We start from the raw sequence: 20,002 nt of genomic DNA, 5'->3' as shown, positions 1-20,002 counted from the left end.
AAAAATCAGGAAAACATGAGAGAACATGATTTGTTGGAGCACAAGTCATTCAGTGTGACACAAGTGAGTAAGAGCAGAAAATGACACTGAAAAGGTGGACAGAAATCAGGTTCAGGAAGAGGCTTGTTTGCTGGAGTTTATTTTATATAGAAAGTGGAGAGTGTTTAAAGTTTGAGGCAGTACAGTACAAGATCAGAGTTGTGTTTCTAAATAAACCCTCTAACTGTGGTGTGGAAGAGGAACTGGGAAAAACTGAAAGTAGAAGTACTGGCTAATATTAGGAAGCATTTTGTTATGCTAAGGGGCTGAGCTTGTTCAGCTGCATTTACAAGAGCAGGAGGAGGTGGAGTTGAATGTTGCAGAAGGAAATGGGAATTTTTGTATTGCAAATGTATCAACAGTGTTTCAGAAGGAAATAAGATAATGGTGTCTTTCTACTTGTTTCTGTCTTCCCATTAAGAAAATAACACTCCTAACTTTTCATACAGAGCAAATACTATTTTACAAGTAATAGCTGATGCTTTACACATTGAAGAATAAATAGATATATGGAGTAAATCTTTATAAGGGTTTAAAAAGGCACAAGACAAACCCTGTTTGCAGATAAAAGATTTCAAATAAGAGCTTATTGTAATTAGTCATGTCTTTTACCTTTAAAATCTTTCATTGGATATATCTGTTAATGGATGTGCCACTAATTTAGTTTTACTGTTTGTCAGTAAAATTTGATTTCCTCTCACTGGATAATCAACCCAAATTTCTAAAGACTAATTCCAGTCATCATTTTATAGGAATGATAATATTTGGAAATCAAATCTTATGGTAAATGTTAACCAACAAAATGAAACCAACACAAGACTTTAAAATACATTTGTATATAGCCTACATTTATTAACAGTAGCATATATTAATGGATCATCATGTTAAGGTAAAGGAGTATTAGATATAACCTATTTCCATTGACATGTTAAAGATTACCAAACTACAATATATTTTATAGTGAATGATATAAAATTATTCTAAAAAGAAATTTATGTGTTAAGAAATTTGGTAGAAAAATGTGATAAAAGTTTTCAAATCATGATCCCTTAAAATAACATGCAAAGACACAGTATTTTCTTTTTTTTCTTTTTTTTTTTTTTTTTGCCAGTCCTGGGCTTGAGCTCAGGGCCTGAGCACTGTCCTTGGACTTTCTCAAGACTAGAGCTCTACCACTTGAGCCTCAGCACCACTTCTGACTTTTTTCTATGTATGTGGTACCAAGGAATCGAACCCGGGTCTTCATGCATGCTAGGCAAGCACTTTAACCACTAGGCCAAACTCCCGGCCCAAGACACAGTATTTTCATAGATGTTTATTTGCTAACCTCCTCACAAATTATACCTAGAACCTATGAAAATCAATGGGCACTCTCTTTTTTTTTTTTTTTTTTTTTTTTTACCAGTCCTGGGCTTGAGCTCAGGGCCTGAGCACTGTCCTTGGCCTTTCTCAAGGCTAGAGCTCTACTACTTGAGCCTCAGCACCACTTCCGGCTTTTTTGTATGTATGTGGTGCCGAGGAATCGAACCCGGGTCTTCATGCATGCTAGGCAAGCACTTTAACCACTAGGCCAAACTCCCGGCCCCAATGGGCACTCTCTTAAAAAATAAACCATGCTTTTCAATTTATGATAGTAAAATAAACAATCCACTAGTTAGGGTTAAAATGTTTAATATGTTTAAAAATTCATGTTTTTAATAAATAAATTTATTCTAGAAAACATAAATGCTTATGAAGCTAAGTTTTTGAGTATATTACTCAACAGTATCATTGCTTTACATTTAAAAACTGGCTTTAAAAGTGCACATAAATGGTTCTTCCTCCACACTCATGTATCTCCTAAAAGAAAGTCTACCAGTAGTCTAGCACAATAGTGAGCAAACTTTATACTTTTTGCTATCCGGAATCTATGTTATGCACTGCAAATGAATTCCATTGTTTTCTAAATGTTTTGAAAGTGACATTAGACTATCACATTTTAAGATGTTTTATGCCTTGTTTTTGGGGTTTTGTTTTTGGGGGTTTTTTTTTGTCAGTCATGGGACTTGAACTCTGGGCCTGGGTGCTGTCCCTGAGCTCTTCAGCTCAAGGCTACCACCCTACCCCTGGAGCCACAGCACCACTTCCTGATTTTTTTTTTCTAGTGGTTAATTGGAGATAAGAGTCTCTATGTCTTTAGTGCCGGGACTGGCTTTGAACCTTGACCCTCAGATCTCAGCTTCCTGAGTAGCTACGATTACAGGCATGAGCCACCACCCCTGTATCAATCTTTCTCTTTCTCTTCTTTCTTTCTTTCTTTCTTTCTTTCTTTCTTTCTTTCTTTCTGTCTGTCTTCTTTCTTTTATTCTTTCCTTCTCTTTCTCTCGTTCTCTCTTTCTCTCTTTCGAGACAGAATCTCACTATGTAGCTCAGGCTGACCTCAAACTCAATCCTCCTGCCTCAGCCTCCCTATTGCTGAATTACAGGCATGTATCACCATGCCCAACTTTAATGCCAAACATTCCATGAATATTACACAAATAGGTTAATCACTGCATATTTTCCATTGTTTGGGAACTAAAATGCTGTAATATTTTCTTAACCCAAAGTAAATGCAACAATATGTATATCTCAGAATGAAGATTACAGTATTAGACACAGATATACAAATAATTTATAGAATAAAAGGGTATATCTTTCCAAATATGCTTGTTTAGACACAACCATAAAAACAAGTGCTTCTGAGAATCTCTTATTGAACAGATATTTTTTTAATTTTAGAAAGCAATACAAATAATAGAAAACTCCTCAATAGCAATTAAAATAATTTATAAATAAAATGTGGAATTCTCAATACTTTCATGCATGCATTGGACAACAGCCTCAAAGGAGGCTTTTGAAGTGCACATTTTTTAAAAGCTATGTAGCTGAAGAATCTGCTACGCAGAGACAATTTTTAGTCATAAAAAGGGAATAGAAAATAAAACATATTCCAAAGTGTTGGGAAATCCATTACCCTATTTATAATAAATGCCTAGAGAGATGAGCACTAATGACTTATGGCTTAAAGTGCTTAGGTCTAATCATCATTTTGGCCTCTTTGAAAGAAGACTTGTAACCACTAGGCTGTGCCTCACTCATACCAGGCCAAGTGCCCCAGAAAATCCCATTACGGACACCTTTGTACTTGTGGTGATAGTATTTGCCATTTAAGTTTGCAGAAAGGCATGCATCAAACCACCACCCCGAACTGTAATAGTACCCACAGTTACCAGAGGGATAGCGATCATTGTCTCTATCTGGGGTGGTGAAAAACTTCAGATCATGGTTGTAATGCTTATTGAAGCGTAAGGCATTCCCAGCTGTGCCATTGTAGTTGCCAATGTGTAAACGGTATTTGAGAAACTCATTGGCTACATAAAACTGGTCATAGAGGGCGTACAGTTTGACACCATTAAAGTCTTCAAGATCGATTCTCAAGATCATTTCCTTGCTCTTGGTCAGAAGATGAATTTTATCATTTCCCAGCCAAAACTCTCGCTGGAGGTTTCCAAAGCCAGCTTTGTAGTCCTCCCATGTTCTGGTGAAATTGGTGCTTCCATCAAGACGAGCCTGCAGCACAGTCCAGCCTCCCCCCATGGTCTCCATGTCACAGTACACCTCAAAGCTACTGTTTCTGGGATCTGGGGTAACCCTGTAGATCTCACTGCTTCTTTTGCCTATTACGTAGTAGTCAGAACAATCTTTATATATTAAGTGTTGAACTGAAGGAGGAAGAGAAGAAAGGCATTGGATTTTGTTAATTAAAGCATGCATCTGAAGAACTCTTTATACAAATGCAGTCTTGATTATTAATGGTGATAACAAAACCTTGCTCTGCTAAATTCACCTGAACCTGGTCAGTAAGTGATTTTTTTTCTTACCAGTCCTGGGGCTTGAACTCAGGGTCTGAGCACTGTCCTTGGGCTTTTGCAAGGCTAGAGCTCTACCACTTGAGCAATAGCACCACATCTGGCTTTTTCTTTTCTTTGTTTTCTTTTTTTTTTTCTTTTTCTTTTTCTTTTTTGCCAGTCCTGGGCTTAAGCTCAGGGCCTGCTCACTGTCCTTGGGCTTTCTCAAGGCTAGAGCTCTACCACTTGAACCACAGCACCACTTCTGGCCTTTTTCTATGTATGTGGTACAGAGGAATGGAACCCAGGTCTTTGTGCATGCTGGGTAAGCACTCCACCACTAAGCCCTGGGACTTGAATTCTGGGCCTGGGCATTGTCCTTAAGCTCTTCAGTGCAAGGCTACCACCCTACCCCTTGAGATACAGCACCATTTCCAGTTCTGTGGTAGTTAATTGGATATAAAAGTCTCACAGACTTTAGTGCCCGGGCTGGCTTTGAACTGCAATTCTCAGATCTCAGCCTCTTGAGTAGCTAGGATTTCAGGTGTGAGCCACCACACCCAGCTCAGCAAGTGATTTTTAAGGACTCAGAACATGAATTTAGTGTGATACACAGGACTCTGACATGCTTTTGCTTAGTATTCATAACATGAATAATGAACAACTCTAAAAATGAGTAAGTAAAAGTAATAATTAATGAGGACTGCTATATTCTAGACATTTTGCTAAACACTGGATGACAGTTTCATATTTAATTTACTCATCAACCTACCTATCACCAGTTTGCTGATGGGTATATTTAGGCCCAAAGAAGACCAGTGGCTTACTCAAATTCACACGAGAATTAAATAATAGAGATGAGACACAGCCTCACATCTGCCTGGAAGTAAAACTTATTCACATGGCATTGTTTTCCTGTCCTAAAACCTAGATGATCCCAACTCTTCTACAACTTCAGTTTAGGCACAGAATGGAAGTTTTATAGCATATGTTCCAAATGATGCATGAAAGCTTGAGTGCATTGCATCAATTGTAAATTCACATTTAATTTCATTGAAAACTATACAAAGAAAGCTGATTTTTTAAAAGTCTTTTCTCAATAATGTCCCATGTAATTCTGAATTTATTATTTCACAAGTTTGGTTTCTACAAAGAAACAGCAGGTGGTTATTTTTAAGGTGTCATCCTTAAACAAGGTTTGGTAGAAATGAAAGGCAGCTAATTATTCCCAAATAATTTGTATAAAAATGTATGGCCTATGAAGTGAGTTTAATATATGATACTGTAAGATGCAAAAATATATTCATGAGGATGGTTGTTGTTGCTTCTACTGCTGTTTTGTGGTACTGGGAATTGAAGCCAGAGCCTTGTGCCTGGAGCAACACTCCATCACTTCAGTTTTATGACTACTCCTTTTGCTTTTATTTTTTAAATTAAACTAATATTTTTAGATAGAATTTTTATTAACTTTGCCTGGAGTTGGTCTCATAATCCTCTCCTCTGCCTTTCAAGTATCTAGGATTTATAGACGAACATACCAATACACTCTTTATATGCCTGTATATTTGGAACTCAGAACATTCAGCTATTTTTAACCCTTAGGAGAAAAAATGAGTAGTCTTGTTTTCATATTACTACAAGCTACCAGGCAGTGTCATATCTAGCTGGGTACTCAGTGATTTCACCAAAGTCCTAAACATCTGCTTTGCAATCTGTGAAATTAACATCTAAGCTGCCAAGAGTATTACCAGCCATGCTCTTTGAAACCACTGCCTTCCTTTCACCCACTCTGGAAAATCCTTTGGGGATGGAGCATGCCTGAAGTATTTTAGTGTGAGAAGCAATCTCTGGTATGTCTCTTTAAATGGGTAGGCATTGGTCCCAATGCAGAGGTGGCTCTCCATAAGATGGCCAAGAGTGGTAGAGGTCCTAGAAAGTAAGGAATTGTGGGTACCATTAGCTCATTGCCAGAATAGGCAGTTAGGTCTGTGTTTTCTCATGTGTTGAAGTTAAGTCATTTGAATAGTGAGAATGGATTCTGTTTATTCTTGAACACTAGCTTAAAATCAAAGAGAAAAACAAAGAATTTATTCCTTCCTTTAGTGATAAAATCCTTCCCTTGAAGTGTTTATGTGCCACTAGGAATGGCTTTTATTTCATCTATGCAGTCTCCCATTTTCAGTCGATATTTGCAATTATGAACAGCAGATTGCTTGCTAAAAATCTTTCAAACACCACTTGTTGCTATTTGAGATATGGCAGTCATCCAGCTCCAAGAAAAACTAACGTCCAATGAACAAAGCACAGCTGCCAACACAGGCTTCTCTCTCATGCGTTCAAACACATAGGTAAAATGATAGACTAAATGCACAAAACCATTAAGAAATTCTCTCTTGCTGCTTGTGCTTGTGTGAAGGTCTGACATTAAGCAAGTAACATGTTGAAACTGAAAGTGCCTTCTTGTGGGTAGAGAGGTGGGATTTGAAATGAGGTCAGATAGCACATCTGAAGTCCCATTCCAGAAGATACTTGTTTTTCCTGGACTACCTAAATGAACAAAAGGCTTATGTATTTAATCCTTCACCTATTTAACTTATTCCCTGGGGCTATGGACACTCCCTAGCTATATAACCTCCCTGAACAAATGATAAGAAAGCATTATTACAAATACACATACCTGGCCTTGACTGGATTTGCTCTTGACTGGGACACTGGGCTGAACATTTGCCGTCCAGACTGTTGACCACCGATGTGAGGTTGGCCACTTTGCTGTCGACATAGTTTTCTATGCTGTTCATATTCACAAGATTCAGCTTCTCCAGGCGACCTTGCAGCACGTCGATCTCCTCCTTTGCAGTCTTCAGCTCTGACGACAGCTTGCTCACCTCGTTCTCCAGCTCTTCAACCCGGTGGTCCCCAGCCTCTCCGGGGGCTCCGGTGCCGGGGGACCCCAGGGCATGTCCTGGGTCTCGGTGGTCATCAGCTTGCAACTTACAGTCTTGGCAAGACTTCCTGAGGCTGCTCACGATTTCCTTGAGAGTCTGGACTTCTTTGAACACCTCGTCCAGTCTGCCGAACTCCTGGGGGAGCTGAATGGCCAACGGGGGCAGGGTCACCTGGTAGGGGCACTGGCCTGCCGATGAGCATTTGCCTGTGCTTTCCAGGGCCACTGAGCAGGTGTCCTTTGCCCTCTCATCTCGGATTTCTTGGGTTTCATTGTTTGCCACCACCAGCAAGCCGCAAGCAGCAGCCAGGACAGCTGAGCCAAGCCAGCAGGGGCCAGGAAGCTTCATCTCCTCGGCTGTGGGGAGCAGTGGGGAGCAGTGGGGAGCCTGCCGGCAGCAGGCAGGCAGAGAGCTTTAATAGCCAGGCTGCCTGGGTCAGGCTGTGTTCCCAGAAAAGGGCGGGAGCCTTTGCATCACAAGTTCAGAAACGCACAGGAAGAGGAGATGGTCCTCCGCTGATGCTGAGCGGGGCTGTCATTCAGTCTCTGCCCACGAGATTTGCATTAGGATGGCTTGACGCGGCCCGTGGGGCGCAGACATTCAGGGAATTCACTTGCCATCACTTATTTGCGTGCTTCACGATTTGGAAAGCACAGGCAAAACCTCTCAGAAATAATGTCGTTATAGTCTGATTGAAGTCACCCAAACAATTAGTTTTCAAAGATCAGTGTTTATATAACAGTTGTAAAATGACTTGAAGAACAAATGTATTGCTGAAGTGAAACTGTTAGTAAATGTTGCTAAGATGTTACTAGCTTAGGAGGGAACTAGCTTTTCTGGTGAAATCCTAAGCATTTTAACAGTTTCTAAAAATTACAACATGTAGCTTTCTGGATCAGGCAATGAAGTTTTGTTTCCTCTGTTTGAAAAGGAAGAAAACAGAGGAAAAGAGTGCTGCTTTTTCTTCTGACATTTAGCCTGGTGGATGTAATTATCTAGATGCCCAAAACACACATAGAAAATACATGACTGTCTTTCCTCAAGTTCAGTAGCTGCCTTCTTTACCCCTGTCATTTTCGTTACTGTCCTGCCATCTTCCACAGTGGCTCCAGTTTAACTCCTCTGTTTCTGTCTTTCTGATGTGTTTCATGAATCCCTTTGCACCCAGGCCTGGCAGCCCCACCTTCGCTTTCTACCTCCATGCGAGGTTCTTCCACTCTCTCTGTGAGCCACATGATGTAGAGGTCACCTGACCAAAGTAGACCATCTCTCAGCCCCAGTAGTTTGTGAACATTTCTGTCCACTGGCCAATGGCAAGAGTTCAACTTCAGTTTGAGAATGCACCTTATTTAAATTTGTTTTGCCTTTTTTTAAATTGCCTTAGACAGGATTTCATTATAATCAATGTAGATCACAATTACAGCACTCTGTAATTTGTCTTATATTTATTTAGCCTGATTTCCAATGATTTTTTTCCCCATATACAGTTAAATCTAACCACATTACCCTCTTTACATTCTCAGAATATATCTACCTTACTTTCACCTTCTGGGATTATTCTTGTTGCTGTACCCTTAGGAAACTGAGATTTCAACCCTGGTTCACCCTCCCACTGGATAAAAAGACCATGACCATTACTGATCCTTTGTTTCTGCTGGTAGAGGAGGAATTTGGGTGTTCTCTCATATCAGAGCCAGAGTTATACAAACTTTTGAGTGCTGAAGGGAAAAATGCAGTGTATAAACAAATTTGTCAAACATGTTCTACACACCTATGTCTCCTGAGCCTCCATCTTCTAAAAATAGTGTTTTTCTCTTTATTCCACCCTATGTATCCAGTCATTGTTACATACAATTTTTAACTCCAGCTTTAAAAAAATTTTCATTTCCTCACTCACTTCTAAGACGACACCCACCTGTTTTGCAGGAAGAAATAAATGCCTAGAAATAGAAAGACTTAGAAAAAATCATATTAAGTGAAGTAAGCCAGTCTCAAAGAAATATAGGCTCAATGGTTTCCCTCATTTGTCATAATCAGTAGAAATCTTGGGCTCTCCTAGCAGAGATTTACAATAGAACAAAATGTAGATACATAAGGCCATATAGAATGACTCTAAATGAAAGGACCTCCAGGATATAGAAACAAAAAGTGATTGTTGTCCTTAATGTACTATGTTATCTCTCATCTCTTTTGCTGTCCCTTGGCTATCTCATATTGTTACAGTATTTCACCTGATTATCTGATTTATTGTATATATGCGTATTTGGTTATTTGAAATCGGATAGGGAAGGGGGGAGAAAACAAGATGAGGGGCTGGGATGAGGGGAAGGAAATGGGGACCAAGACATGAGAAAAGGTATCAATGTATGTGAAGTAATACACTTTCTATCTGATGAATATAATTTAACCCTTCTATTAATTACAATAAAAATATATGGAAAAAAGAAATAAATGCCTAGATACGTTTAAAAAGAGAGAATGATGATAGTGCATCATACTCGTGTATGGGAATAATGGTTTTAATTCTGGTATGTCATGAAATGCCCCTGACAAGCTGAGATATAAACAACATAAATTCACCAGTCAAGTATTCATCAAATGTCTCCTATTTATTCAGTACTATGCTAGAACATATATAAGATACATGCCATTATCTTATTTGTTTATTTATTCATTATATTTTAATTATTCACCTTCTACATGCAAGGCACTACCCTGGACACTTGGGCTTACAAGAATGAGTAGACTACATAGCAAAGGATCTCTTGTTTTCTTCCGGTTGGACTTCTAAACAAAATCTTTTGCACTTTAAACCTTTCTAAATCTAACAAAAGTGCAGTATTCTGTCTCCTAAAATGGGCTTTTGGTTCCTCTGCTTGAATCAGGGATTTGTTTTCCAAACACTGCTGGTAATTATTGGGCCCTGCACACCCCATTTAACTTAGCTACAGGCTAATGGCATAGTTCCACCTCAAAACACTTGGAAGAACTTTGGGAACTGCCTCTTTTCTCTTCGGAAGCCACTGGAAATTCCCCAAATGAAAGGATCGACTATCTTATTAATCTGTTTCATTGATACTAATACCTGCCAAATGAATTGATACGCCATAGGGGCAGAATGTTGTGCAACAACATACTACCTCACTGCAGCCTCCCATCTCTACAACTACTTCCTGCACTTGCTGTAGAGTAAAGAAAATGCTCAACCCAATAAGTGACTTACCTATGGCTCCAATATGTAAAAGAAAGATCTGGAATTTGAACCTGAGTCATGTGTTTTTCTCCTCTGTCACACTGCCAAGTAGAAAGATAATCTAGAAGACATATTGAAACCATGATGTAGAGAGTATAGTCAATTTCTAGATCAGTTGGGAAACCTAGACAGGTTTAAAGCAAAGAAGTAGAAATCTATTTTTCCTTCAGGGCCATTTTTAGTAATGACTCTTCTGCTAAAACCAATAGGAAATATGTGAGAGTAGTTAGTGTGGTTTCTAGCACTAAGAAAAAGGTAGTTCAGTGGTGGCCAGAGGGGAGCTAGATGGAGAAAGACATTGCTAAGTTGTGTTAGATACATAGGATGACAAGTGAGGAGAAATGGTAGGAGAAGGAGAGTTGAAGAATTCTGAAATAGGACTCTGATTGTACCTAAGTAATGTCATGATAGTGACAGCTGAGAGGGAGATAGTAGTTAACTGGAGATAGTTGTGGTCACTATATTCCTGTTTAAATATGTTAAATTTTAAGTGTCGACAAGACATAATATCTTGCCAACAGTTGAACATCAAGGCTTGAAAATGAATACAGAATCCAAATCCATAAGTATTTCAGTCTGTAATTTCTGCTGTCTGAAACTGCAGAAACCAAAACTATGATCAAAGAACTAAGACAAGATCAGGGGGATAGAGTTTCAAGAAGGAGGAGGAAACCATTTTTTGTTTTGCAGTCTTGGCTTGAACTCAGGGCCTGAACACTGTCCTTGAGCTTTCTCAAGGCTAGAGCTCTACCATTTCAGCCACAGAACAACTTCTGGCTTTTTTCTATGTATGTGGTACTGAGGAATCAAACCTGGATCTTCACGCATGTTAGGCAAGCACTCTACCACTAGGCCAAACTCCCAGCCCCCGGAGGAAACAATTTTACAACAAAACTGAGAAGCATATTTCTTGTGCTCAACTCCTACAGAAATCTTGCCATCTGACCTTCAGTTTCTGCCTCTTCCATTTTGTTGGAAAACATTTGTGCATTCTCTCATACCTAGCCTTTCTTGCTCCTTCTGTCAGCCATGATTTCTCATGGTAGTGTCGAATCTTCCCTTTTCTCCCCCAATCCACTTGTACCCAACACTCTATACACTTTATACTCACTTGCACATGTGCTTTTCAGATCTGAAAAGTTGTTTAACAGCAATACACAGTGGGCTTTTTAAGTAGTGAAATTTGTTTCCATAAGCCACATCGGGAAATTGCCTATTCATACAGTATTCTCATATATATTCATCATATATATTTATCACATATTCAGAATTATATTTCATATACATAGGTTATGTTTAATTGAGAAAACATCAGATTCATAAATCAAAACTTCATTTCCTCCTATACATTCTACTTTTAGGGAATATATAACATTTCTATTTGTATCAAAGGAAGTTAGTAATGGAAACTATTTATAGTAATAAGATTCTTTTATTGATATTAAACTCACAAGCTTAAAACTTTTATTTTCTGATTTAAATCCTAGCCTTCTTGAAAAAAAGTATATACTTTCCTGAAAATTAAAATCTTCCCTTTTAAAATACTTGGTTTGAAATGGCAACAGAAAATAATATTTATTTTAGTACCCATCAATATTAATTTCACAAAAGATCTTTGAGCTGATTCTGGTGGTTCATGCCTGTAATCCTTGCTATACCGGAGGCTGAGATCTAAGAATCACAGTTCAAAGGCAGCCTGGGCATGAAAGTCCATGAGACTCTCATCTTCAATTAATCAACAAAAAGCTGTAAGTAAAGCTGTTGCTCAAGTGGTAGAGCTCTAGCCTTGATCAAAAGAAGCTTAGGGTCAGGGCCCAGGCCCACAGTTCAAGCCCCAGTACAAGCATGGCTATGTCTTCAGTTCACTACCAAAACACTTGCCCAGCATGCCCAAGCCCTGTGCTCAATCTCCACCATACACAACAAAGGAAATTGGGACTGGGGAGGTAGCTCAGTGGCTAGAGTGCTTGTCTAGGATATATAAGGTCCTGGATTTGAGGCGTAGCACTGAAAAACGAAATCCATAGTTCAGCCACTCAGAGAGAGATCAAAAGCGGTCTCCTTTTGACTAAATCTGGAATAATAGTTAAGCTCTTTGGTACATCTTATAAGGCCCTGGTGTAGAAGGGAAATTCTGTCACAGGTAGATTTAGAATAGAAATTCCTCCAGTGTGGGGGCTGGGAGTTTGGCCTAGTGGTAGAGTGCTTGCCTAGCATTCACAAACACCAGGATTCGATTCCTTGGTACCACATACATATACATAGAAAAAGCCAGAAATGGTGCTGTGGCTCAAGTGGTAGAGCTCTAGCCTTGAGAAAGCCCAAGGACAGGGTTCAGCCCCTGAGTTCAAGCCCCAGGACTGGCAAAAAAAAATCTTGACTAATTTTTACTTGGCATTTATCCAATCATCCAGAAACAAGGACATACTAAATCCACTAGCACAACGATGTTCATTGCAGCACTATTTACCATAGCAAAGATATAGAACCAACCCAGATGCCCTTCATTTGATGAGTGGATCAACAGATGTAGTATTTATACACAATGGAATTCTATGATGCTGTCAGAAAGAACGACCTTGCCCCATTTGTAAGGAAATGGAAAGACTTAGAACAAATCATATTAAGTGAAGTAAGCCGGACTCAAAGGAACATAGGCTCAATGGTTTCCCTCATTTATCATAATCAGTAGAAACCTTGGGCTCTCCTAGGAGAGATTTGCAACAGAACAAAACCTAGATACATAATACCATATAGTATGACACTAAATGAAAGGACCTCCAGGATATGGAAGCAAAAGCCATGTAATGAGTGATTGTTGTCCTTAAGGTACTATGTTATCTCTCATCTCTTTTGCTGTCCCTTGGTTATCTCATATTGTTACAGTATTTCTCCTGGTTATCTGATATATTGTATATATGTGTATTTGGTTATTTGAAATGGATAGGGAAGGGGGGAAAACAAGATAAGGGGCTGGGGTGAGCAGAGGGAAATGGGGACCAAGACATGAGAAAGGGTATCAATGTATGTGAAGTAATGAACCTTCTCTCTGGAAAATATAATATAATCCTATTAACTACAATAAAATATATATATAAAAAGAAATTTCTCCAGTGTGAACCTTCTATGGAAGATTTATTATACAAATCTTTTTTTCCCCCAGTCATAGGACTTGAACTCAGGGCCTAGGCACACCCAGGCTCTTTTGCTCAAGGAGAGTGCCCTACCACTTTGAGCCACAGCTTTACTTCCAGTTTTCTGGTAGGTAATTGCAAATAAGAATCTCATGGACTTTCCTGGTTTGGCTGGCTTCGAATTGCAGCCCTCAGGTATTAGCCTCCTGTATAGTTATAATTACAGGCTTGAGCCACCAGGGTCCAGTTGATTATGTGAATCTTCAAAGACCATCTGAACTATAAGGCAGAAATATCCAAAGATTCCATTTTAATCAGAACATACAAGGCTTCAGTGTGGTATTCAGAACTACTTGGGTTAAAATTTTATAAAAGTGGACTATCCTATAGGAGTTTTTAAGATGTACATTTGTCACTATCTGGCAATACAAGATTGGGGGTATATAAGTACCCCATCAAGACCTAGGGGTCAGTCAGGAGATTTGTAGGATAATGGTATTCAATTTTACTGTCATATCTCCAAATTTCCAGAGAGTCAGAAAACTTCAAATAGCTAATATTGAGGAAACAAGTCAGATGCTCCTCACTGGATGAGTAGATCAAGAAAATGTAATGGATATACTTACATTCACACAAGGGAATTTTACTCATTCATTGAAAGGAATGATATTCCATTTGCAAAGAAGTTAATGGACTAGGAAAAAATTTTGTTAAGTGCTATAAATCAGGCCCAGAAAGACAAACGATGCATGCCTTCTCATATATGGAACCTATTTCTAAATGTATAAGAATTACATTGGGGTTGAATGTAGGTATACATAACTATATTAACTGAAACACAGTATTTTCAGGGGAGAATCCAATTGCAATTTCTTAGAAAGACAAACTCACGGGCCCTTGAAAGATGCAGATGCAGTCAAGAATAGAGAAATAATGAATGAAGAAAAGAAGAGCACAAAATGCATGCATAAAATTTAATGTATGCCCTGTAAAATTAAAAAAAACTGAGAGGAATAGTAGTGTTGGGAAGGATGATGAAAGGGTTGACACCAGCCAAGGTATACTGTACTCATAAACTGATCTCTTGAATGGTAACTTCTTTATTCAACTATTTAAAGATAGTTTGAAAGTAAGCTTTACAATAGGCATTTCTCAAAAATAGAATCCATAAATAAGGACTGAGTATATATTATTACTATACAAAGTCAGTAACTTCAAGATTTTGAAAAGATTCTAAGCTGAGTGGGTTTATTTGGGTTTGCCTGTTTTATCACTTTCATACCTTGGGAGTTTGATTTGCCTATAGTTAGCAATTTGAAATAATGTATAAACCTAAGTGTATATAGTTTATAACACATATGTACATTTTTATATCATTATATAATGAACATTATATTCTATAAATTTAATACAAAATCCATCATAGAATGTAACATAAAAAGTAATTTCAGTATTTCAGCTTATTCATAGAAATAATTGCTGCTAAATAAGTTATCATGGAAAAGTAAAAACATTAAATTAATTCCATTGCAATTGATAACATTTTGAGGAATATATACCCTTCAAATACCTCTTAGAAAGTTACTTTTAAAACACTCCAAGGTTTATCTTATAAAATGTATGTTAGCATGTGTAACATGTAAATTTTAAAAGTTCTGATAAATAAGACTGTTATGAAATAAGTGAATGTAATCTGAATGGTCAGGGTTGAAACACTGCCAGCTCCTTAGCCACATGCTTCATAAGAAATTTTTAAAAATAGGGCTGGGAGTTTGGCCTAGTGGTTAAAGTGCTTGCCTAGCATGCATGAAGACCTGGGTTCGATTCCTCGGTACCACACATACATAGAAAAAAGCCAGAAGTGGTGCTGAGGCTCAAGTGGCAGAGCTCTAGCCTTGAGAAAGTCCAAGGACAGTGCTCAGGCCCTGAGCTCAAGCCCAGGACTGGCAAAAAAAAAAAGAAATTTTTAAAAATAATAATTGTAAATATATAACATTCTGAAATACAACATTATTTTGTTTAGCTGATTTCTTCTACTTGTACTTTGATAATATTTGTGATTTGAATCATTTCCTTCTACAGAAATAGAAGAAACTACTTATGATCATTATCAGCAGATGTATTGTTTAGATGTATTGTCACAGCTTATTCTGCTAGTATATTTAACCCAGAATCATTTTGAGTGTGTTTATATGAAAGAATAATAAGGCATATGTTTTGACAGTTGGCACCAAGTTCAGTTGGAATAATTGCTGTTTCACATGCAGAAAGATGTCAAAATAGACACAAAATTATATGAGAGACTTATAAATTTGAAATAAGTCTCATTTTCTTGTAAAAGAAAATACCAGGTTATAACAGAATGAAAAGAACTTTGGGATGACAGTCGCTGAACCTTCAGTGAAGAACTTTCTGCTAATTCACTTGTAATTGACAAGGCCTTCAGAAGTTAGGCATTGGTTCTGTCTGTCATAAGGAGGTCAGATTAGACTAGAGACCTATAAGGTCCTTTGCAGACATTGTCATTTTAGGAGTCTAAATGTTATTCATTAGAATCCATAAAATAGCAAAGCAGGTATCAAAATGTATACACAAGCCAGTGGGTTATACCTATAATCCTAGCTAGTTTGGAGGGTGAGGATGATATCTTAGAATCATGTTTCAAAGCCAGCCTGGGCAGAAAACTCTGAGACACTCTTATCTACAATTAATCACACACACACACACACACACACACACACACACACACACAAACACACACACGTACATATGCATACACACACAAAGGCTAGAAGTTGAGCTATGAATGAAGTGGTAAAATGCTAGCTCTGAGAAACAAAAAAGTTCAGGAACAGTACCTAGGCCCTGAGTTCAAGCCCTGGGACTGCCACACAAAAAGGTAAACAAATACAGACTCTTCTTTAATTAAATTATTCTTTTCACCTATTCATCTATTCAGAAAATACTTTTTATCTATTGGGCTAGACTTTGTAGTAATTCTGAGAATAACAAGGATAAAAAGGCACAGATACATAGATTGCAAAGCAGTGGGTTTCATATCAGAACCAGCCTAGAGCAAAAACTATTTGGCCTTTGCATGGGATTCACTAAACCACCTTTCCCTAACTCTCCATCTTCTGTGACTCCTTTTTGCTAACCCTAAAATGGCCTTGTTGGGGGGTCATTTATTTTTCAAATTTGACTCCACAGGCAATACAAGACTTGTAAATATCTACCTCAGTTTTGGATATCAGTTGCCTAAGCAACTCTTTGTCACTTAACCCACCTCCTTAACAACCACTCTTCTATTTGCAAAACAGAGAAGGAAAGTATTTAGAACAAAAAGGAATTTCATGAAGAAAATTTGTCTCATGCAAGTCACCTGTTTGTCTCCATAGCTCACTAAATAAAATTAATGTGGTGAGCAGAACATGGATACATTTAATAAATTAAAGATTCTGCAGGCATACAAAATGAAGACATAGCTTTATAGAATTGAGGATATAAAATGTAACGGGTCATATAATAAAAAAATATTAATACTATTGCTGTTTGCATTGGTTGTTTTCCTCTTTCCTGTTTTCTTTTTTATCTCTTTGCTTTTTCAGTAAGAAGCAGTGAGGATAATTTTCAGCAACTGAAAAGCATATGGAATTGAGTTTTTTTCTGTTTATCCTGATGGGAAAGCCAGGCTAAGTCTATTTATTCTTCCTCTTGTCTTCATCCATAGCTAGCGCCCAGCGCATCTCTAATTTTTCCTCTCATTCCCCCAAGTATAGAAGATAGGAGCACAGTGTGGTGAAATGAAATAGATCCCAAAGAGACAAAGGCAGTAGGATTAAGATGACAAAGAAACATTGAAATGGGAGGTACAAAAGAGTGAGAGTAAAGGGAAAGGGAAATTGAGTCATGGAAGAAGGCGACTTTGATTTAGCGTTCTTTAAAGAAGATATTAAGGGAATATGGAAAGTAACTTTTTCCCAAGAATCCATATGGTGTGAACAGTTAGGTGCCATGTATTGGGGCATCAAAGATGGTGGCCTTTCCACATAAAGGATAGTGACCACCGTAATGTCCATTAGTAATAGCATGAGTAGTAGTTTGGTTGTTGTTGTTGCTGCTTTCTCTGTCCTAGGACTTGACTCAGGGCCTGGGCACTGTCCTTGAGATTTCTTTCTTTCTTTCTTTCTTTCTTTCTTTCTTTCTTTCTTTCTTTCTTTCTTTCTTTCTTTCTTACTTTTTCTCTTTCTTTCTTTCTTTCTTTCTTTCTTTCTTTCTTTTTCTCTTTCTTTCTTTCTTTTTTTTTTGCCAGTCCTGGATTTGAGCTCAGGTCCTTAGCACTGTCCTTGGACTTTTTCAAGGTTAGAGCTCTACCACTTGAGCCTCAGCACCACTTCCAGCTTTTTTCTATGCATGTGGTACCAAAGAATCAAACCTGGATCTTCGTGCATGCTAGGCAAGCACTCTACCACTAGGCCAAACTCCCTGCCCTGTCCTTGAGATTTCTTAAGGTCTATGGTACCAAGGAATTGAACCCAGGGCTTCATGCATGCTAGGCAAGCACTCTACCACTAGGCCAAACTCCCTGCCCAGGCTGTCTTTGAACCATGACCCTCAGATCTCAGCCTCCTAAGTAGCTAGGATTACAGGCATGAGCCACACTGCTACCATTTCTTTATGTAATGACATTAAAAAAATCCTTTCTCATAGCAGGTAGGAATAAGAAGATAATGAGTGTGATACCAACCTAAGCTACATAGAGATAACCTGTTTAAAAAAACATAATAAAAAACTAAAGACTTCTATTTTGAACTACAATGCATTATTATTAAAGGAGCTCACCATAATATGAGTCTTTAAAATTTTTATTAACATGTATTAATTATACATTAATTCAATGTGGTATTTCCATATATGCATACATTAATCACATCCAGCCATACTTACCCAACTCTGTCCCTCATCTAATCTCTAGTGATCATTGTATTCTATTCTTCTCAACTCTTTTTTGTTTTCATATGTGAGAAGATTGGCAGATGTTTGTTTTGTTGTGTCTGTCTTATTTCAACCTTACACAGTCCTCCAGTTCCATTGATTTGCTGCAAATAATGAGATGTAACTCATATATTTATGGCTGTGCCATAAATATATATATATATAATATATATGTATATATGATGTTTGTATATATCTCTATATGTCATATTTTCTTTATCTATTCATCTGTTGTTTATAGTACCATAGTAAACATGGATGTAAAGGTTGATACCCTTGGTAGGCTCATTTCCTTTCCTTTGGATATAGACCAGCTGAATTATCAAATGATAGATCTGTTATTAGTTTTTTTGAGAAATTTTTGTACTATTTGTGCTCATTGACATTCCTTATAAGGATTCCTCTTCTCCACATCCTCACAGTAATTCTGTGAGATGGTATTTCATTGTGATTTAGTTTGTGTACTTCTTTCTTAGGAAGAAGAAGAGCCTGTGTTTGGTGACATGTATATACCTATAGGGTGTTTAGTGTGAAACCATTCAGGCCCAGAAAGACAAGTGACATTGAATGAGCTCACCCATGTTTGGAAGACAGAAAGGTTGTTCTGGGAAGCAGAGAGGAGACTGGTTACCAACCCGTGAATGGTTAAGCGACAGGAGTGAAAAGATCTTAGTCCAAGGATGCAAATGTTCAGTTAGATAAGAGGAGTATTTTACTATACAAAACCTTTTAGTTTGATGTAATTCTACTTCATTTTTTTTTGTTTTCTGTAATATGGTGGTCCCATCTTGAACATCATTGTCTCTACCAAATGTTTTGGGGCTTCCTCCATAAGTGAGATCGTGAAGTTATATCTCACTCATGACAGGTTGACTTTGTCTCTCTACCTTTCAGAGTGGGAAAACACACACACACACACACACACACACACACACACACACACACACTCAGGAGAAAATACTACCCAAGTCAATAAGACAGTAAATTAATGTAACCTCTTCAGTCTTATAGATGTCTTTTTTTATGCATCAAATCTCAGTTTTCACTGATAAAAAACATGGTTCATTCCCTTTATCCCCAAAGACATAATTATTTCTGAATAACTCTGCCATCAACAACGTGATTATAGAAAACAGCTGTGGGTATTTTCTCCCTTCAGGGTATGACCTACTTAAGATTTATCCTAAAATTGGAATGGTCCTTCTCAGGCATCAATTTGACACAGAGTTATGTTCAATTAATTTATTTTATTTTTTAATTTTAGCATTTGTGTTTAAATTTTACAACTAAGTAACTCTTTTAGGCTATATCTTCTAAATAGAGTGTATTCAAAGGATTCTGGCTTCTGATCATAGCCCATCCACTTGGGTCAAGGTGTCTTGGGTCTGTAGTAAGTCTATTTTAAGGACTTTACTTTCTTTGTGTTTGTAATTGTTTATTCTGAATGTCACTTTTGGAATTTATAAAGATTTATACTTTTCTTATAAGGAATAGCTTTCTACTCATGCTCTTATGATACCTTGGTCTCCTCATTTCTCTTGGTTTTGTACTGTAAGTGAAATTAGCTGATGCAACTGCCTATGCCTACCCTTAATACCCAGTGTTAATTTGACTTGGTGTCCTTCTTTGGATATTGGGCATCCTCACGTAGTCTCTTCTGTATGTCAAATTGGATGACCTAAAGGTCCCTGAATGTACTTTGTACACATCACCATGTCATTAGCAAAGTTACTCACTTCTGAATTGCTCTGATTCATATATAAATAA

At 37.8% G+C, this 20,002-nt stretch overlaps 2 protein-coding genes across 3 annotated transcripts in view; one reads left to right on the top strand and one right to left on the bottom strand.

Annotated features, from left to right (window-relative positions):
* The window catches only part of Ccdc146 (coiled-coil domain containing 146), a 104,367-nt gene that overhangs the window by 23,351 nt on the left and 61,014 nt on the right, over positions 1-20,002 (top strand). The window lies entirely within an intron of this gene.
* On the bottom strand, positions 867-7,329 carry Fgl2 (fibrinogen like 2). The gene is made up of 2 exons (XM_090332916.1): positions 6,586-7,329; positions 867-3,782 (listed from the first exon to the last, which is right to left on the bottom strand). The coding sequence occupies exons 1-2, from the start codon at positions 7,199-7,201 to the stop codon at positions 3,076-3,078; spliced, it is 1,323 nt and encodes a 440-aa protein (XP_090189042.1). The 5' UTR covers positions 7,202-7,329; the 3' UTR covers positions 867-3,075.

Source organism: Megascapheus bottae, chromosome 5, assembly GCF_031878675.1.
Source record: "Megascapheus bottae isolate mThoBot1 chromosome 5, mThoBot2.hap1, whole genome shotgun sequence".
Taxonomy (NCBI): Eukaryota; Metazoa; Chordata; class Mammalia; order Rodentia; family Geomyidae; genus Megascapheus; species Megascapheus bottae.
The sequence above is the reverse complement of the archived record's forward strand: the minus strand, read 5'-3'. Positions and strand labels throughout refer to the sequence as shown.